General features: G+C 37.9%; 1 protein-coding gene across 1 annotated transcript; it reads left to right on the forward strand.

The window, feature by feature from the left end:
* Positions 1-77: 77 nt before the first annotated feature.
* Positions 78-19,535, forward strand: tpcn2 (two pore segment channel 2). Its single transcript, XM_028956599.1, has 25 exons — positions 78-524; positions 1,994-2,049; positions 2,146-2,222; positions 5,370-5,547; positions 5,869-5,985; positions 7,042-7,148; positions 7,739-7,811; positions 8,106-8,205; positions 8,289-8,354; positions 8,522-8,586; positions 8,812-8,909; positions 9,081-9,162; positions 9,852-9,938; positions 10,400-10,519; positions 10,782-10,838; positions 10,929-11,057; positions 11,712-11,761; positions 12,398-12,497; positions 13,967-14,038; positions 14,114-14,187; positions 14,305-14,407; positions 15,033-15,115; positions 15,198-15,279; positions 15,454-15,545; positions 19,166-19,535. Exons 1-25 carry the CDS (start codon positions 422-424, stop codon positions 19,275-19,277), a joined length of 2,283 nt encoding a protein of 760 aa, XP_028812432.1. The 5' UTR covers positions 78-421; the 3' UTR covers positions 19,278-19,535.
* The last annotated feature ends 3,177 nt before the right edge of the window (positions 19,536-22,712 follow it).

Below are 22,712 nucleotides of genomic sequence, written 5' to 3' on the forward strand. Positions count from 1 at the left end.
ACTGCTCAGGATATGGAGGTGTCTGTGGTGAAACCACCGGTACTATCACTTTTACCCACAACTCTACTCAGTAATTATAATCTTTTTAACCCAGTCCTGTCTGATATACTCAGCCCTTTTTACTTGGCAAGAACTTGTCTAAGTGGGTGTAAAAGTGAAATCTGGGTATCTGCGTAAACGGGGAATACAATTTAATATATGAATGCCCACGAAATGCCCACTCATTATAAGACGCGTTATGCGTGCGCTGAAGGTCGCGGTGGGCGGAGCCTGGTGGTGACTGAAAACAGTCACGAGCTGCGGGACGCATTTCATAAGGAGAACCGATTCCGGTCACCCACGAGGCAGTAGGCGCGACTCCACTCTCCCCACGCCTAGTTTTTTTTTATCTCTTTGCCGCGGAGTGTGGTATTTTGCCCAGATGGAGGAGGAACCGCTGCTGACTGGCAGCGTGAACCGGGCTTCTGTAGATTACGGCTCTTATCCCGGCAGTGGACCTCCAGAATCGCGCTTCACAGAGAGAGGTGAGTGGGAAGAGGAACGGAGCTCTTTTATATAACAGGTGCCACCGTGGAGGGGAAGATCTTTCCTCCCTCTGCTCCAAAACTGAGTCGCATTAAAAACTACTCAACACTAGCACGTGACATAAAAGTGAGCTAGTAGACACAGGAAATGATAATGCATGTCAGCCCAGTCACACTATACCCTGTCAGAATTTTCCACACTGGTCATCAGCCACCATAGTATAATCCCTTTTGAGAGAATTTTTCACACTTTGCAGAAGAACTAGTCTAGAGCCCAGGACCAACAGGTCTCAAGGTGGAAAACATCTTCCAGCAACTTAAGTTGTTCTATGACTACTTTAACTAATCTACATTACACATTGTCTTTCAGAAGACAGTAGGTCATGCTTGTAATCCACTCATTAAACAGTGGATATTTACAACCAAATTAATGTTTACATTTACATTTAGAGCATTTATCAGAAGCCCTTATCCAGAGTGACTTACAATTAGTAGTTACAGGGACAGTCCCCCCTGGAGGTGAGTGTCTTACCCACTAGGCTGCTACCACCCTTTTTGTGCGCAAACATTCCCCTCACATGAGCATTTATTTCAGTGTACTGGACAGTTTGAGAACTCGGGCCTGACCTCTGACCATCATCATATGTTATTGAATGTCCAATGCTGTAAACCAGGGGTGTCCAAACTAAGGCCCACGATTCATTTTTAATTCTAAGAATATAATGAAATCTGGCCTACAATTTAAATTAGTTCTTAACTGTATTGTACACAAAGTGGAGCTTTTTACTTGATCAAGGCAACATCTTGACAAAACAGGGTGATTGAATGTACAGAACAGCAAAGCAACCACAGTCACCACTTCTAAGCAAGTTCTAAGCAACAGTGGCGTAAAATGCCATAACACAACCTAATCAGAAGGTTGCCGGTTTAAATCCCGATCCGCCAAGGTGCCACTGAGCAAAGCACCATCCTCAAACACTGCTCCCCGGGCACCTATCTTGGCTGCCCACTGCTCACTAAGCGTGATGGGTTAAAAGTAGAGGACACATTTCGTTTTTTTGCACCGTGTGCTGTTTTGTGTATCACAATGACAATCACTTCACTTCAGGAAAGCCATGACGTGACGAACGTTTAATCACCTCAGAAAACAGACAACTATTTAAAAAAAAAAAAGTAAAGTGTAATCCCTAGATGATTAAACATGCGGTTATTTTGATGACAATTAATATATTTATTAATCGGAATTATGTAATTATATTGGCTGGAGTTGTACTGGCTGGAACTGATTTTTGCGATTGTTATGACCCCCCATACCCCCTGCTAATTAGGCCTATTGATGACGCAACGAATCCAAGCATCTGAGCCAGTGTCCCTCACCTCTATTGTGTGACCCAGCCATTCATATATTTTTTACGTTTGGACAACCCAGCTGTTAACTCGCCGAACTTTTTTCTTTTTGTCTCACAAAGATGGTAAACATCTGTACATCCAGCAAGCTGCTGTATTCATCGAAGATGCTATACAGGTACAACAAACACATTGGAATGCTTTATTTTATAACACGTATGATTTCACTTTATGAGTGGTGTAATATGTAGAACTATATGTTTTCCTACTACAGTATCGCTCTATTAATCATCGTGTGGATGCACGTTCCCTGCGCTGGTATCGGTGGTACTACTCCAGACTGTGCCAGTGGTGAGTTTAACGGCCAAGCCCTGTTTGCAGTTCATGACTGGCTCTCTATTTACATATAATTAAATATAGTTAAAAATGAGTAATCCTTAAATCCATATTTTAAAGGTCTTCAAAATACTGCAGACCCAATAATTTTTTTTTTTACTGGAAACCTCTAAATAATTTGGTGAATGTCTAATATGTGTTTTGCATTTTAGAGTATGAGATTGGAATTAGCAGAACAGCCTATAGAGCTATACTAAATTCTGCACTTGCTGGTGGACATGTGGACAATGTCTCTGATTTTACCAATTTGGAATAACTTACTGAAGGAAAAATATGTTCATACATTAATTTTTTTCCTAAATCAAGCCTTCAATCTTTCAGTAATCCACCAGTCATGGCACTTCCATGTTCACTAATCGCAGTGCATGCATGGATATAAATTTACAAACAAGAAACCAAAAAATATCGCAGTTGCCCCCAGTGGCTTGCTGCAGTACAGATAATATGAGTCTTAACATTGACAAAGGACAAATATTCACAGAAATTTGGAAGGAAATCAATATATCAATATTTTATTTTATTTAGAAGAGCATCTCGCTCTCATGTCTCTGGAGAAAAACATTTCTCATAGAAAAAATCTTGATCACCCTGTGCCTTTTAAATTTGATAAAACTGGTCTGAAAAAGGTCTTAAATTTGGCTTCCTTAAACCTGCAGGATGGCCATGAGTAGATTTCCGTAGCTTGGTTTCTCATAGGTTCATCTCGAGGGTATGATGTCATATTTAAATCAGATCTCGGATGTGAGATCAGCATTAAATGTGTCATCATCCATGCAGTCATCCTGGGTTATCTTGTCAAAAGTCCATTATAATTGCTTGCATGATGTGTAATTGCATGATGTGAAATTCCATGAAGTAGCATAATTTCTTGCCAAAGATGCTGCAGAAACATCCTTTTGGTTGTTAATTGACAACACCAAATTTAGTCTGTGTCCATAGCAATACACAAACATTGCATTAGAGCCTATTACTGTATCTTTGGCCCATAAACCATTTAGAGATTAAACAAGGACAGCAGCCCCATCATAGGTTTGTGCTACAAAACTGTTGTCCTGCATGATCTCGTTTAAACCTTCAAAGACACTGAGCATCTTGACTGACAAATCCAAAAACCCAAAAGTTTTTACCTGAGTTTTACCCACACTGTCCATATATCAGTGGTAGACAGTTGGGCATGACAAGATACTTCATGTACGAGGAAACTGTCAAAACCGAAAACATTAAATATTTCTCTGATATAGTTTCTAACAATAGTCACAAGCCTGGAATTCTTTTCCGTACCATTAATGCTGCTCTTAAAGGCACTCATGTCAACTGTCTGGAAGCCTCCCCTGATACTTGTGAAGTTTTTTTTAACTATTTTGTGGACAAAATTAAAAATATTAGAGCTCTAATTACACCGCCTTCTAATGACTCATTTGCTCCATCCTCATGCCCAACATCCTCCAGTCAGTTTGTGTAAGTTTCTCTGTCCATCGCTGAGGACGTGATTTCAAATATGAAATTATCACCTGGTCTTACTGATGTTGTCCCATCCCGACTCATTAAAGATACTTTTATGGATCTAGGTCCCTGCATTCAGAAATTTCTTAATAGTATGCTTACCTCCAGCATTGTTCCATCTTACTTCAAACAGGCTCTAGTGCAACCAGTGATCAAGAAACCTCATTTGGACACCTCCACTCTGAATCATTTTAGACCAATCTTTAAACTCCTGTTTATCTCGAAGCTCCTGGAAAAGCTGGTCCTGTCCCAGATCCAGTCCTATTTGGATAAGCACAAGAACCTTTACAATCAGGTTTTAAAGGCCTCCATAGCACGGAGATGGTCTTTTATTAGCTGCTGATTCTGGTGATTGTCATCCTCGTACTACTGGACCCTACAGCGGTATTTGATATTATATTATATATTCCATAGTATATTAATTTACCGACTGGTGCATAGCGTGGGTATTAAAGGGATTGCACTAGAGAGGTTTAGAGTCTATCTCTCTGACAGAAGTTTTTCTGTCAGCATTCGTGACTGTACATCTACCTGCCCCTAAAACAGATACATTCCAGCTTTTTAAAACCATTACTCGACTGCCTGGATGACATCAAAGAATGGATTGCTTTGGACTTTTTATATTTTAATGAAATCAAAACAGAGGTTTTTATTTTATAAGCCCAATGCCACCAGTTATAAATTGTCCTATATTGGACCTCAGTTCACTAGAATCCTACACTAAGTCCTCTGACCTGAACCTGGGTGTAATCATGGGCGGTGATTTTAAAAAGTTCTGTAGTGAAGTCAAGTATTTAATCATTTGAGACTTTTAGCTAAAGTTATGCCCTTTTTACATTTTAATGATTTAGAGAAGGGTATACATGCTTTTATTACATGTAAATGCTATAATTTCCTGGATATATTTTTCTTAACAACCCAGGATAATCCAGTGTTGACCAGAGGAGGATAAGAAGTGAAGTATTTGTCATTGTAATACACAGCACAGCAGACGGTGCACACAACGAAATGTATCCTCTGCTTTTAACCCATCACCCTTAGTGAGCAGTGTGGCAGCCATGACAGCCACCTGGGAGCAGTGTGTGGGGACAGTGCTTTGCTCAGTGGCACCTTGGTGGATCTGGATTCGAACTGGTTACCTTCTGATTACGGGGCCACTTCCTTAACCGCTAGGCCACCACTGCCCCAAGGAATAAAATTTAAATGCTTAATTGGTTCCTTCATCATGCAGCATCATGCTCCTTAAGATGCTGAGCTTCCCTGGAAGTGACTATTTTGGTGCATTTATCCAATATTGTACAGCTTTTTTCTTTTGCAGTGAAAAAATACATAAAATTGAATTTCTTACATATTAGAGGAGCCACAACTTTCATTGTAGTCTTAGAGCAGTCGCCACTGCTGGTAACTGTTTCAAAGAAAGTTTTTTTCGTACTAAGTACTTTGCTTGGGTATAAAGTACAATTATGACGCAAATCATGCAAATTAGTTTTAATGTTTTTTGTTTTTCAGGATTTTTGGTTGATAATCTGTCTTGAAAATAAACTTCCTTAAAGTTATAGACCATTTTTTCTTATTTATTTTTGTGTTTATTTGTTTTAGGGGACTGGGAATCATTATAGCCATTATATTAGGCTTGGCCTTTATTGAGGAGCCCTCCTCACTGACCTACACATCTGACATACGCTACCGACCACCACCATGGAAACCCCCCTGTGGCCTGACTGAAGGCATTGAAATAATATGTCTGTGTACTCTTACTGTGGATGTTGCAGTTAAGGTAAAAGAGCAGCTCATCCATTATCCACACTTGATAAATAGGTCACTCATCTCACCACTAATCACTCAAAAATCAAATAATCATTAATCAGCACCACTCATCATCTTATTCATCAATACTGGTTATTTATCAGCTCATCAATCTGTTGTCTCTAAGTGATGCATTCATCACCACTCAGAGAATTGATCCTATTTCAGATTACTCATCAGATCTCACATTTACTGGCACCTGTCAAATTAGTGGCCTAGACTAATGTAAATATCTAATATTACTACTTTGTTACAGATTAATTTAATTGAATATGGCATTTTTTTTGGTCAGAGTTACCTTATTGGCTGGGATGAGTTACGGAAAACAAGATGGCTGATTGGCTACGTCCTTGTTATTGCACTTTCAGTCATTGACTGGGCGCTGTCTTTGAGTATGCAATGCACAGAGGTGAGTATTTTAGTGGATTCAGTTTTATTTTACATTTTTGAATACAATTTACAATAGGTAATGTGTGCATGAATATAATTCTTAAGGGATCAAGAGGTCTTTTGAAGCAGTTTAAGTTAAGTACGTAGCCAACCAGTTACCGTTAATTTGAAGAAAAAGCAAACATTTCTCAAATCCTGCATGCAAATCATTAAAAAAAACTAATGAAAACAGAAAATGAAACCTGTTCTGTCTGATTCTTTGTCAGATGTCAATGTCAGAAACAGGATTAAGCCTTACAGATGCTTATTATTCTTTGTAGATCAGCATTAGAGGTAATACAAAATATCAATTGGCCAATCTATTGTCATCAAGTAGTATGTTTATTGATACACAGGCAGTGAAATGTATATTTTAATTAATTAACAGTCCCTGCTACTTCATATGTCATCTAAGCAGCAATACTCAAATTGAGAGAAACCTGGACGAAAGTTATTAGTGGAATAATACAACAGAAATGTTCTCAGGGTTGTACACTTTGATATATGCTCAAAACAGGGATGGTGAAAAGCCACAGGTTCATTAGGGTCTTTTCTTTACTTTCACCTCTGCAAGCTGTGATGCATTGACATGTGACCAATAGACACAAAACATCAAAGCGGTGTCTCAAATCAAGATGGATTTATAGCAATTTAATTAAATCATCTTACCATGTTAATCATCAATTTATTGAGGGGCTCTTTACAATAGTGTTTTTTGCTCTTAATGCTGGACTGGTTTCTTATCCCCTGGCATAAAGGAACTGGCATAGATAGGTTTATATAAATTATTTATGAATTTATGCAAACATAAATTATGTGCTCAAACAAACATTTTCATGAAAGAATGTGTTTTGTTTTTGTGATGTATCACTGTATGAGTGTCTCACAATATCTATATATATTAATTATCACAGTTTCATTGTATTGTGATGTTGTTATTATTGTGGGCCATGTATTGCATATTGTATCATATATTGCATACAGTGATTCCCACACCTAGTCAGCATTTAATATTAAACTTTTCTTTCAATGTTAGACCATAAGAGTCAGGAGGATACTCCGACCCTTCTTCCTCCTCCAGAACTCTTCCCTGATGAAGAAAACCTTGAAGTGCCTCAAGAGGACACTCCCTGAGATAGCCAGGTAAGTGAATCTGAATCTGATCTGAACCAGGGGTGGTTGAATGTATACTATATGCTGTCAGCCTGCAATAAAATGTTTTATCATCTGAAAACTTAATAATTTGCTTTAAAGGCTGCAGTTACAGTACGGCCTTGGGGCTAGTATGATATTTGACAATGTAGTGCAAGATAAAACATATGTATCTGTGTGTGTGTGTGTGTGTGTGTGTGTGTGTGTGTGTGTGTGTGTGTGTGTGTGTGTGTGTGTGTGTGTGTATATATATATATATATATATATATATATATATATATATATGTGAGGCTACAAATGTTAAATCAGGGGTGTGGGATGTAACTGAATGCTTTACACTGTAGCATTTTTGGCCACTGCTGGTAATTTTAGCATTCCGAGTGGTTCTGTCATTTTAGGTGTTTTTTCTGCTCCCTGAAAAATGCTAGAAATGTTGTGATTAAATGGTGACTTGTGCATAAATTAATCTTTATATTTTTATTTATTAAATGCTAGCTTATTCCTTATTAGCCTACATTTTATTGTGATAATATGACAAAGCTAATTGTATCATTTTATTCAATTAATCCATAACTAAATAGTGTGATCTTCCTGTTGGCGCTGCATCTCTGCCTCTTCACAATGTTTGGCATGCTGCTCTTTGCCAAAACTGAGGTAATGTACACATACCATTATGATAATTATCACCAAAATACTGGAGTATCTGATGACCAAGATTACTCCCACAGGCCTTTATATTGGAACAAATGTATGTTTTCCATTCATATTGGCTACCCTGACTCATGTGATCAATAGGTTTAGAAAGTCTGAAAAGCCTAGTTACTGTGTGTTTTTACTGCCACTCCCACTGGCAGGTTATGGTTTCATATGTCACTCTGACACACAGAACTGTTGTCACATTGAAGCTGCTCAGTTTTGTTTTGATCAGTATTTCACTTATCACTCTAGAATTCAGAAAATAATAAAGAATGGGAAATATACTTCAGCAACCTGCCCAAGGCCCTCAACTCTTTACTGGTGCTGCTCACAACTGCTAACAACCCTGATGGTACCTACGCTTATGTGCACCAATACACACACATTTTACTAGGCTTTGCAAATGTCATGAATACTGTTCTCTTCCTCAAATAGTGATGATTCCTGCCTACTCACGCAACAGAGGATTTTCCATATTTTTCATCATCTTCAGTGCAATTGGTAAATTGACCTTTTTAATTAAGGCATATTGGTACATAGGTTTATGGGCCACTTATTCACAAAGTGTTACAAAATACTTTATCCAGAACATTACAGTATGGATGACTAATAATATTTTGTTTGTTTATATTTTAAGTTATCCTTGTTTTTATATTTCCTTTTGTCAGGAACATGCTTCTTGATGAATCTGCTCACGGCTATCATATGTAACCATTTCAGGGGTTATTTGCTGGTAAGTATTTGCATATGATTCTTATCATCTCTTCACCTACCTGGTATCCTTTTGAAAGATCCTTTCTAATGTGGATCTTGTGGTGAAATTCCTTTCTCTAATAGTTATGTCTTGTGATCTTGTTCAATTGCGTATGCTGGAGCATCTTTTAAATAACTAAATGTGAAGGTTCAACATTTTAGTATATTTTTGATCCAATTCTCAATTAGCTTCTGTCTTCTACAGATGTCAGTGAAGGCCTCCATCCTGAGGAGATGTTTGGGAATTCGTGCAGCATTTGAAATCCTGTATGGCAACAGCCAGAGACAGCCAAGGGAGCATGTGTAAGAGACATCCTGAATGCCTTTTAATTTTTTTATTTACCCACAGATACAGTACAACTGCACGAATTGATGTTCAGTGAGGTTTATTTTATTTATTTATTTATTTACATCTGAACTGATGTGTTGGACCTTGTCTTAAGTAACATGATGTGAATGCTTTGTTTCCTGCAGGGAATGTGTGCCAGTGGCAGTGGTTCTCCAGGTTGTCCAGATTGTTCACATGAAGTCCTATTTCAGAAAGTCCATCATAAGGGTCAGTAATATCGGTTCTGCAATAGACCTACAAATTACAGTTGACCTACAAATTACCCCCCCCACACATACTGTGTCTTAGTTTGCATGTGATCTAAGGTTGAAGGCTGCAGCCTACACCCATTGTTAAATGACATGGTATAGCCTACAAATTACAGCTTCTTCAAGAAGAGCTGCCCCTTAAAATACTAGAGCACATTGCCAAACAATTTCAGTGAAGCATAAAATAATCTTTTATTTCAATTGGATTCCCTTTAGAGGGACAGTGGTGACTTAGTGGGTAAGGAAGCTGACCTGTAATCGGATGATTGCGGGCCACTGAGGTCACCTTGAATAAGGTACCCTCCTCACACACTGCGCTCCTTGGGCGCCTTTCATGGCTGCCCACTGCTGCTTAATGATGAGTTAAATGCAGAGGAAACATTTTTTTTGTTGTGTCACCTAGTGGTGTGTTTTTTTTTAACCACAGTGACAATCACTTCACATGCAAACATTTCCTTTGCAGCAGCAACTATGTTCTGAAAAGCTTGTACAATTGGACCACAAAGGTTTCATCAGCACAAGAGATGAAGGAAGCATTTGTGGGCCATCCAGTCTGCGAATGTGTTCTCTGGATTATTCAGTCTATAAAATGGTACATACGCACACACTTTTCATATTCCTCTTACTCTCTTTCCTTATTTTATCCAGGCAGCACAGCAGTTCCCCGATGACTACATACCAAGGGAGACCTTTCACAAGCTCTTTGATGAACTGGATAAGGATGAAATTAAAGAAGTAAGGCTAATTAACTGTCCTTTCTGTCTGGATTATCTACCTATATTACTGTTATTCTTCTTTTCGTTAACCTTTTATATCTCAGTGATTCACACCATGTTTACTGTCCTTATATCTGCTTTCCAAGATCAGAATTTAATTTGTGATTGTATTTTTAATATCTTTCAATAAAAGCTGGGAGTATATTTATTAAAAAATCTTCACATCTTATGCAGAAAATACTTCACCAGCATTTGGAATCTAGAATTCAATTACTTGTCTACATTGGTGGGAGTCATGTATTGGGAAGACCCAGGTTCAAATCCCACATACTACCATTGTGTCCCTGAGCAAGACACTTAACCCTAAGTTGCTCCAGGGGGACTGTCCCTGTAACTACTGATTGTAAGTCGCTCTGGATAAGGGCGTAAATGTAAATGTGTATTTAATATTTAACAGATCTTCTCTCTTCACCTCTGCAGCATCCCCCACAGCCACACTATGGTCCTGTGTTCCTGCAGACACTGCAAATCATTTTCAGACACTACTTTACCACGGTGCTGGGCAATGGACTTGCCCTTGCCAATGTTGTGTGCATCTGTGTGAGTCAGAGTTGCTGTATCTCTCTCTCACACACACACACACACACACACACACACAAGCACAGATACACACCAAAAGCATTACAGTGGAAATAGAAAACAACATTAAATATACAAACCAACCTAATCACCAAGATAAGATCAAACTAATAAAAAAAAATCCTGCTCCTGCTGACTGGTTAGTGTTTGCTGTGTGGCTCTTTGTGTTGATTCAAGGAGAAGTATATGTTCTTACATTGTAACATGTCTCTTTTTCTTGTAGACTGTGTTGGTTCTGGACTCACATAAAACTGTCACAGAAAGAAATGACTGCCTAGAGGTACAGAAAGTTGGTTGCATTTTTTGTTAATTTTTCCCAATCTGATCTCAGGTAAACAGGAATGGGTAAATTTGTCATATTTTCCTGCAGGTCATTAACTGTGTGTTTATCCTGCTCTACCTGATGGAAATGTCACTGAAGATCTTTGCTCATGGAGTTAGAGGCTACCTGTCATACAGAAGCAACCTTTATGATGGTCTCATCACATTATGCTTGCTGGTAACATGAGAAAAATACTTTTCAGAGTTGTATTCTTAGGGCATATTCATAATTAACACCTTAAAAATTGAGACATTTAAAATAACCAAATTGTCATTAAATTGTCAGGAAACAAAGAATCAAAATATCAATCAGTGTCAGCATTTTTCTCTTAAAATGATAATTTGGTTGCCTAACCATTGTTTCTTATAACTGCTGCACGTTTTGTAATGCATTGCTTTAGGATTTTCCATTTTTTAAGACCACCCCACAAGGTTTCAGTTATTTTACCCTGGAGACAATTTACTTGTGATTGGGTTCGCTGGTTTTTCGAAACATCAATTTCAATGGTATTTCCTCCCATTATGATATGTTCAAACTGATCCATGATTCCTAATATCTGATGAATAGGCCTAATATCATTGTAAGAAAAACATCTTCATGCCATGAATTTTGGTAATTTGTGTTGACCACTAGACAAAAAAAAAGGAAAATATTTGTCTCATCAGTCCACAGAACATTATGACATTTCTCTATGGGCCAATTGATTCCTTCACAAATTTGAACTGATTCTGCATGTGCCATTTGTTTCAAGAACACTGCTTAATACATGTAATTTTACTGTGTGACATACTGCAGTGATATAATTTATTTTTTTGTTATTTTTTATTGCAGTTTCTTCAGATCTTTATTTTTGGCTTGTACAAGCTCCCATTCTGTCGAGGGTATGTATATAACTTGTGTTTATGAAACATTATTTAAAAATGGCAGCATTATCATGAATTATCATGCATAAGGAAGGAAGTTTAAGGAAGCGGCCCCATAATCAGAAGGTTGCTGGTTCGAATCCCGATCTGCCAAGGTACCACTGAGGTGCCACTGAGCAAAGCACCGTCCCCACACACTGCTCCCTGGGCGCCTGTCATGGCTGCCCACTGCTCACTCAGGGTGATGGGTTAAATGCAGAGGACAAATTTCACTGTGTGCACCGTGTGCTGTGCTGCTGTGTATCACATGTGACAATCACTTCACTTTCACTTTATATATCACATTTCTTTTAGATTTTTTTGTTTCTGTTAGCAGCACAGCTTTGAGCAGAACATTCTCTGAAACATGGGCTGGGTGGTGTGCAGCCATTTCATAGGTGACTGAAATACACCAGGAAAAATAAACAGAAAACCAGTAGAGTTTCAAAAGACAATATAATAGCTAAATTTCCCCATGGCCCTGAATGCACAGTTATTTTAAAATCTCTTATAAGAGATCAGTTGGGATGAGATCAGTGACAACACTACTAGATTATTACATTATGCAATACATGTAATTCATTAATGAAATTGATAACACATGTGTTTTTGTAGGAATTCAGACACACAAACTTTTGTGTCATTGTGGGATATTCTTCGACTGGTCAATATGCTCATCATCTTCCGCTGCTTGCGGATCATTTCAGACATCAAGGTCAGACATCAAAGTTGGTGATGCACCTCAGATCTCCAGTATAATCACATGTTTCCAGTTGCTTTTAATAAATGAAACTGTTGAAACTGTTAATTATTATTATTTAATTACATGTCAATTGATTAAAAAAATTATGAAAACATTAATCAGAATAATCTTACTAAAATACATTTTGGGATCATTCATATTTAAAACTATGATAGAGACAAGTGTGAGAGGCTCAGATATGGAACTGATCTGGTATTTTTTTTAATATATAATAGTCCCTGCAGTCTCTGATAACAAAAAAAGACGTTAATTGCAAATTACCTTTAAATCTTTTGCCTAAAGGCTAATTCAGATGATTCAGTGCTGAAAAACACTCAGGGCCATGCTGCCGCTAGTCCGCCTCTGATTCGGACCACTGGCATTTGGTCACTGAATCACACCTGATTTCCACACATTTTGTGCCTAAAAAAACATGCATCCAGACACATGTTCATCAGGGACACATCACAAGTGCGTTGCTCAGAAAAGATGTCAACTGATTTGCCCACTCTTCACTGTTCTCTTCATTGGCATAGGTCAGAACCCACAAAGGAAGTAAACAAAACACATCTGAGTAATTGTGTTAATTTTTTTAAATGAAGATGTATTAGTTTATTTTGATTGGTTTTTCCAGTGATTTCTCTTTTGTGGGACCATCTGGTGCAATACACCCCCCTAATAGCTAAAACAACAAATCAACACACCATACCCAAGTGATCATAAATAGCTCCTGCAACTATAGCTTCTGTTAAATTGAATTAGCCAACATCTGGCATATATTTTATTTTCACTTCAGGGGATTGATATGGACTCCATTACCTCAGTTCTTTTAGCTTGAAACAAAGATGTTGCTCATTAACCTTTGTGTTTGAAGTCTCCAATTTTAGGGGCATTCCCTTCTATTATGGTATATTCAAACTGATCTATGATCCATCCTGTTGTGTGATTAATATTTCCAACACCATGTATGGAGAAACTAACTAATATCTTGTATGGAGAAACTAACTAATATCTTGGCACCACCATGCTTCACTTTGTTCAACCTATACTGTGACTTGAATTAAGTACCTGGGGGTCATCTGATCGTATTGACCAGATTAAACTATTTAAACAGACACATGCATGTTATGTTGAGGCATATTATCTGAATTAGCCCTCAGAGTATGAATCAGACCAGACAGGGTTTTTTTTCTTAAAAATAAATAAACAGATAAATAAATTTCCACTTTACCCACACCTGTCTATTTTAAATATCTATTATAGCAACCTTATAATTAATTAATTAATTAATTGTGTTACTCACTGCAGAATGTGCTATTAATTTGTTACACTTTTGTTTGATAAACAGCCCAAAATATATAAATTCAGGTTGTGGGGCAAGGGACATTTTACTTTGTTTAAATGTTTGCTGGAGATTTGGCTGTGATGTTTCTCTACTGCAGCTCATGGCTCTTGTTGCAAGCACTCTGGTGGATATTGTGAAGAACCTCCGGGCCTTTGCTGGAATCCTGTTGGTGAGTGCATGTGTCTGTAGTTTGTGTTCAGGTTTACTGCATATATATATCATAGTAACTGTTCCTGTTCTCTAGGTGGTATACTATGTCTTTGCCATTCTGGGTATGTGGTTGTTCCAGGGTGCCATCATTCCTCCTCAGCAATCCAAGTACTAAACTTACTGTTTTTACTGTTCTTTATATGAGCAGTTATGCCTTTGTCCTATATGAGATTTATTCATATTGTGTATCAATGTCCACAAAGCATTAAGTATTTGTTATGACAGTCATTCCAGCTCTATCGTGAAGAGTGTCATCATCAATAAAAGCTTGGTGTGCGGTTCATATGAACAGCTGGAGTACTGGCCCAACAACTTTGATGACTTTGCTGTAAGTGCTTTATAACTATTCTTTTGCACCATTACCAACAAAAAAATGGGAACATATATTGGCCTTAGTTGCTGTAAAGATGGGTAAAGGGTGGACAAAGTAAAAAATATGTCTACACTAAACACAATACTTTGTATTTTCACTGGGAGTAAGCTGCTCTTTCAAGCATTACAGCAGTAACTACTGACCAATGCAATCATAAACTGCCCACATAATGAAACATAAACTGTTAGGATATTTGAATCTGGTCCTTCAGCTCCTCACACACTACCCCTGTAATCCTGACGCTTTTGGAAAAAAATAGCCCCCAATGAATAGGGCTTCATTCTAAATAAATAACCTGCATGTCTCTGTGTGGAAAAGTAAAAAAGCGGTCTTATTACCATTTAATATTAGTATTCAGTTGTAAAGTGATATATTACAATTATTTAAAGCCTGTGAAACTACTATATGAATCAATATTAAATTAAAAAGTGCTTAATTAAATATTTTCACAGTAGTGTAAATTCACTCAAATTTGATTTAGCCATCAGGACAAATGTATTTCAACACAGTTTCTACATATAATTTTAGTCTATGTGTGAATCTCTGTGTTATGGTGGTATTCATATAATTTCTACTGCAGTCCTCGCTGGTGTTGCTCTATGACATCATGTTGGTGAATAATTGGCACGTTTTCATTGATGTCTACTCCAGATTCACCACTGAGTAAGATCTTACCCTTTGGTCTCACACACACACACACACACACATTGTTTACTCTCACAAATGAAAATTCGTCTGGTTTCAGGTGGTCTATTTTGTACTTTATCTCTTGGTGGATCATCTCTGCTGTCATGTGGGTTAACCTCTTCATGGCGCTCATTCTGGAGGTTAGTAAGGCCCAAATGATTTTGATACAGTTTGGAATCATTTCAGTATATGTAAGCCCTCTTTAGTAGCCTATTGGCTGAAGAAAATGTTTGTTTTGTCTTTAACATGTGCTGTGATCCATGCCTTTTCTTTAAGTTTGGTGTGTAACATTTACCATTTATCATCTGGTACAGAACTTCACATACCGCTGGGATCGCAGTAACACCTTTACAGTCACTGATGTTGAGCGGACTGCCTATCAGACCACAGTTCAGCTCATCTTCCGGTAAAGCTACTTTGTTGAGTGTGTGTGGTTGCATGAGGTTGTTGTCAGTGCTTTGGTAACAATTTAGAATTGCTTTAATACAAATTACTGCAATACACAGTTAATTATCCTTTGACAACAAATAATAAAAACTCACTAACATGTATCATGTTTGAAAAAGTAATTACCCCCCAAACTCAGTACTTTGTTATGCCACCTTTAGCTACACTAACTTGAGATGCATCCAGTAAGAGGAGGTTATGTTGTGGCATCACCGACGAGAGATTTAACCCTTAAATTTTTTAATTTAGTCATATTTGACCAATGGTGTCATACGTTTGTGTGGCAGTTAGTGAAATGGCCTCATACTTCTAAGGTTTGGAGTTTGAATCCCAACTCAGACCTTATGTGGGTGGAGTTTACCTGCTCTCCCTGTTTTTGCATGTGATTTGTCCGAGTTCTCTGGTTTCCTCCCGCCGTTCAAAGGCATGTACACTAGGTGGATTGGTGACTCTAAATTGACTGTAGGTGGATTAATAGTAATCCATTACAGTTACTGGAGGAAAATGTCATTAAATTACCGTTACTTATTGAAATATTTATGATTACAATTTTACTTAATTCCTAATGGTGTATAAGGACATAGTGGCCTAGTGTCAATTATGGGAGTCGTATTTGTATCAGCCAATCAGTAAAAATCGCTGTGAAGTGAATGTTGTTACTTGAATATGATGAGACAGCTGTCCTGAAAAGGAACCTGTCTGTTCGGACGTTAGAACTGAATGGTCTGGGCCCCGAGTAACCATAAAGTTTCTTAAATTATTCAGTGCTGTTGCTAGATATATGATTTAGCAGTGGTTTGTAACTGTATGATCTTACACACTGAAAAAAGAAAACAATATCTGACGTAATATGTCAAATATTTTAGCACTGATGTGTAAGTAACCCAAACAAACCTGCATTATTGTAAAGTAAAAAAAAAAAAAAGACCTACTAGCATAAATTAGAGAAAGTAGTTTAAACTACTGGAATGAGGTTTACTTTTTTCAGTGCATTAAAATGAGGCCTTAAGTGTGAAATCTGACCTTGTTATTATATTATCTTCATTAAATAAATGAATTATAAAAATGTTAATTCATATACTGAAATGTATTTGGCAGCAGTCAATGTAAACTCTGCCAGTCTACAAAATTTCAAAATTGTTCACAGTTAAGAATATTAATTAATATTTTACAAAACTAATCAAAAAGTAATCAAATGTAATTAATAACAATTACTTTCATATAGTAATTGAAATACAGTACTTTTTACATAAGGTGACTTAATAGTAACAAATCACATTTTCAAAGTAATCTTCCTGACGCTGTGACTGAGTTGCATTTTTCCACCTTGCCACCTTCCCATGGATAAAAATTTTGGCCAACACTGATCTTAACTGACATGTAGCTTGTTAGATATTTTTCTGGGTTCTTCTGTGACATTCTGTTTTCTATGGCTGAGAAAAATGTGCCATTGTTCATGCATTTAAAGATTATGTTTTGATGGAGTCCAAGCATTGGGAACATTGATTTGTATCCTTTTCTTAACTTACACATTTCAAATTTGAGATCTTTTGGAACTTCTTTGGATTGCTACCTCCACCTTTGTACATGGAGGAACAGGAGGAGCACTCCCAGAGCTCTGCAAAAGCAGGCCACAAATGCTCAGCATGTGTCTGCTCAAACGGTCAGACTCCATGAGGGTGGTACGAGTGCCTCCTGGGGGTTGTGGTTAGTCCAACACCATGCAGCATGCTTGGCATTCTCCAGAGAACACCAAGATTGGCAAATTTGCCACTGGCGCCCTGTGCTCTTCACAGATGAAAGTTTAACATTGAGCCCATGTGACAGATGTGACTGGAGTCTGGAGACAATGTGGAGAATGCCTTCTGATGCCTGCAACCTCCTCCAGTGGGTCAGTAACTGTGTGGGGTGGCATTTCTTTCCGGGGCCTCTCAGTGCTAGCCTGAGGTAGCCTGACTACCATTAGGTACAGAGATGAAATCCTCAGATCCCTTGGGTGCTGGTGTGGTTGGTCTTGGGTCCCTCCTAATGTAAGACAATGCTAAACCTCATGTGGCTAGAGTGTGTCAGCAGTTCCTGCAAGATGAAGGCATTTTTACTCTTTTAACTCTTCTATGGACTGGACCTGAATCCAATCAAGCACATCTGTGACATCATGTCTCGCTCCACCCACCAACACAACGCTGCACCAGAGACTGTTCAGGAGTTGGCAGATGCTTTGGTCCAGGCCTGGGAGGAGATCTACCTCATCAAGCGCATGCTCAGGCATTGTAGGGAGGTCATACAGTCACGTGAAGGCCACAGACACTACTGAGCCTCATTTTGACTTTTTTTAAGGATATTACATCAAAGTTGTGTATATCATGTAATATTGTTAATGAATAATTAGGGCAGTGGTGGCCTAGCGGTTAAGGAAGCAGCCCTGTAATCAGATGGTTGCCGGTTCAAATCCCAATCCGCCAAGGTGCCAATGAGGTGCCACTGAGCAAAGCACCGTCCCCACACACTGCTCCCCGGACGCCTGTCATGGCTGCCCTCTGCCCACTGCTCACTCAGGGTGATGGGTTAAATGCAGAGGACAAATTTCACTGTGTGCACCCTATGCTGTGCTGCTGTGTATCACATGTAACGATCACTTCACTTAAAAATGAGATTGAATGTGGTTTACAAACTAAAATCTATACTAAAATATCTTCATTTTTGTTGATAAAAACTAGACAAGATTTAATTTCCTCTCGTTTTAATCATGTTATTATTTTTACATTTCTGTTTCATGTGTCTCCCATCTGGTTGCACAGGTGACATCACTGCTTCAATTCCCATTTGTGCATTATTTAGATTTCAGGATTTTTAAAGATTTCATATTTGTAGTGGGTCATAGATATATGGTGACGGATAGCAGATGGCTGGGAGAAAAAGTGATCTTTGGACACACTTTCTTTATGATGAAGTGGAAAAGAAAAATATAATGTTTGGTCGTATGCCTGAGTCTATATGGTAAAAATAATAAAATAATATGATAATCTTGTTTTAATTACGAAATGAGTTTGACAATTTTTTTTTTATCTATTCTACTAGGTACTTGCACTATATTGACTGGGTTAAATAGAATTGCATTACTGAAAATAGAGACTAAAATACAAATTTCCTTTACTAATATAGTCAAAGAATATTCTGACTAAAACAACACTAAATTGCTCAGACTTTTAGTTGACTGAAACTTGACTAGACTAAAATGACATGACCAAGACTATTAAAAACTAAAATTACATCTGGACAAAAAAAAAAGACTATACTAAAACTCAAATTGAGACAGGCTGCTAACAACTATAGGTTATACATGTGTTTGTGAGTTTTTGTCATTCGTTAAATTAAAGGACCAATTGTAAACTGTTTTGACAGACTGTTGTCCGGAATAAGTTTGAAAATTTGGTATTCAACGGTCACTACATTTTCTTTCCATAGCTGGCAAGCACATTTATAGTGAACTGTGGTTCTGTCAGTCACATGTTTGTTGGCAGTATATTTCCTGCAATGAGGTAAATACAGCTGAAATTAACACGTGTCCTTATGTTACAGGCAGTACATTAAGGAACCCACTGAGGAGGAGCTGGTGACAAGCCTGCAGCAGCATCCCCACTTGCACATCAGCACCCCTCAGCACAGAGCAAGGGCTACACCCCATGTTTAATAACATTCTGCAGAAGTGAACTAATGCCCTGTCCACATGAGAACGTTTTTCTCTAAAACGGGTTTTTTGACTGTTTTTTGAATATTTTTGTCCAGATTCGGTCCATTGACCTGAGTATTAGAATAATATCCTGTATCAGGAATCATTTTAGTTGCAGCCACTCATTTAGCCAACATTTTTTATTATTCAGCACTATTTTCAAACTGGCGCTATATGCCGTGTGTGGAGCTTTTCTGCTAGTGCAAGGTCTAATGCATACTCAGTATTTACATAAATTAACAAAACAAGAAAGAAACAAAATTTTACTTATGACTGATGGGTGGGTGGGTGTGGGTTTAAATGATCCAAAATGAAGAAGTAGAATTTTTTATAGCTTTCAATAATCTGACTACTTTTTTTTTTTATGAAAAACAGCTCTGTGCTTATGACCAATTTGAAAATAGTGCCCTTAATGTGGTATGCAATTTTTAATATTTTATTATTCGTTTGAGTACAAATATTTAACATTACTTAAACAGAGAAAAGAGAAAATAAGGGAATATGACTATGACTTCTCTGTCTTCAGTGTGATATGTTATATAAATGCAAATGATTAGATGAACGTTGGAAAGGATGACTGATTCTGATGTGTTCTGAACTTCCATACAATTTCCTCAACATGAGAAAGATTTGCAGTCATGAGAATGATTGGAAAAGTGAGGTCAGCCAGTATAGTAATGAATCCTTATGACTATGGCCTGCTGGACATGGCTTCCGCTATGCTATAGTATTCTTATTTGATGAGCAGTGAATAGGGGAATGGCGTTAAATTATGTGGAAAAGGTGAAATTTCCCCTTATGACAACATAAGGGGATACATTCCAGATCCAACCATCTGAGCTGCTGTTCTCTGAACGGTGAAGCAGAATTGCCAAAAAACGTTTTACACCCATCGCAATTTCTAGCCACTGAAGGGCTATAGACAGGCTAGGGGAACTCGTATTAATGTTAGATGCTTAGACATTATGAGCTAACTCATTGCTATAAAAGAAGATGCAGCTAAGCATACTCATTGATGAGCATATGAGTGTAACAGATTATTAAGTAATGATGTATAATTACGTGTTATGTGATTTTCACAATGAATAAGAATAAAAATATGAAAGTATACACCACCAAAAGAAAATACCAATCCCTAAAACTCAATATTCAATCAATATCAACATTCAAATCTGAAGGCCTAAAACACAAGGCCTAAAACCAAACATTCACTAGAGATAAGGATAGGTAAGAGCTAGCTAGGAAGCTAGCTAGGAGAAATAGGAATCACTTAAAACACAAGCATACACAGTGTCTCAGTAGCACCTTGGCGGATCAGGATTTGAACAGGCAACCTTCTGATTACATGGCCGCTTTCTTAACGGATAGGCCACCATTGCCACTTGTAATCGAACAAACCAAAAAAAATTCTGACAATCTCCAAGCAACGATTATGAAGGAATTTGGCTCAGAAGTTGATTGACAGCATGCCAGGGCAAATTGCAAAAAGCCCAACAATGCAAAAATTGACTCAGCATAAACTTGATGTAATTGTCAATAAAGGATCGAACTGCCCATCCTTAGTGTTGACAATCATACTACAGATATGGTTCATTCCCACTGCTACTATGATGTAAGAAACCAGACCTATTGGTGAAATGTAAGTGTGTGCATGTACTACCTTGTCCTCACATGCTGTGGAATCTGTCATAGAAGGTTAGAAGACTGTCCTGGTCCCACCAAACCAACAGAGATAAAGACAACACAATGACACACAGTTGATGAATGGTTACACAAATTTTAAAGCACACTTATAATTACTGCACACAATCACTAACAGCGAGGAAGATAGATGGTAGAGCCAGTTGCCCTTGTAAAGACTATTCAGTTCATTCATCAAGGTTATGTGCTGATGGACCCGTTCCTAACCAGGACTCCTTAAGTGGCAGCGGGACCTTCAGGAGCTGGACATCTCACGTCTTTGTTTATGAGTGTATGTGTCTTATGTGTTTGCATGTGTCACCCCTGAGACTGTTACAGAGATGCCTCCAGGCAAGAGATGGGAGAACACAGCTGAGTGCTCGGTTCCACTTCCCTGAAGGGAGCATACAGAGAGGCCGAGTGAGAGTCCAAGACCTCCTCCATCCATTACTTTGCAAGGGGGGCTTGGGCACGTATGTTGCTGTTTCTGTATTAAATCCCCCTGATTTCACTGCCTGCTGTATTTTTACCACACACACATTTATGGTCGCACATTTTTGTTTATAGTCACAGGGTCAAAGTCACTCGATTGGATGTTTTTTGTTTTTTTTTGTCATGAGAAATTCTGAAAATTGAAATGTGAATTAGAAAAGGAAATGTATAGACACAGATGGAGCCACTAGATGGAGCTTCAATGTCAGATTCACACATCTGAATACTGATTACAAAGAGATTGTCCCCATTCTGCACTGTCCATAATCAAACATGTCTCTAATCTAGAACCTGTAGAAGATGGATTCAGGTCAGGACAAGTGTTAATTTTACTCATAAAAGATTCATAAACTGATCAGAGCAGTCATATCAACCTCAGGATAGATCAAGCATCCACCATATCTCAGGTCTTTGTCAGGACTAACATTATTAGAAACAAATATGAGGCAATGGTAGCCTATTGTGTAAGGAAGCAGACTTTGAGGGTTCAAATCCCAAACTGTCCAGGTACCATCCCCACACACAGCTCCCATTCATGGCTGCCCACTGCTCATTAAGGGTGATGGGTTAAATGCAGAGAACACATTTTGTGGCATTAGTGGTCGGTGCTTGCTGTGCATCACAATCACAAAAACCTTCATTTTCAAAGGATTTTTTTTTTTAATCAATGGCAAATCTTTAGAATGGAGGTCCATCATTGTGACATTGTATGTGCACAAATGTGTTTTTACTAGATTATATCGACTATTCTAATGCTGTCTATCAAATGCTTTGAATAGTGATTTGTAATCATAGTGGTACCTCAGGTATGCATTTTCATGATTGTGAAGTGCACAGAATTTAGTACTACTCTAAATTCTCCACTTCGAGTTTCTCCTCATACAAACATACTCTACATCCTGGCTCTAGCTTATTGAACAAATCCAGTGTACTTCCAGGTGTTGATTTCTCATCAGATAAGATAAGAAATGTAAGAAAAAATTTATCCCAAAGAGAAACAATTTAGTCCAAAAAGCATGCTTAAAGCAACAAAAAAAAAAATAAGAATAAGACAGTAGTAAATAAAAATATAATCTAAAAAAACGATAGTATAGTAATGTGACATTAATTAGATTATTTTGATAAAATGTTGTTCCATAAATAGAGAGAGACACACATGTCAATGTGTGTGGGTGAGGGTGATAGCTAAGGAATATGGGGGGGGGCTTTCCCCTGCAGCCCACA

Source organism: Denticeps clupeoides, chromosome 16 (assembly GCF_900700375.1).
Source record: "Denticeps clupeoides chromosome 16, fDenClu1.1, whole genome shotgun sequence".
Classification (NCBI taxonomy): Eukaryota; Metazoa; Chordata; class Actinopteri; order Clupeiformes; family Denticipitidae; genus Denticeps; species Denticeps clupeoides.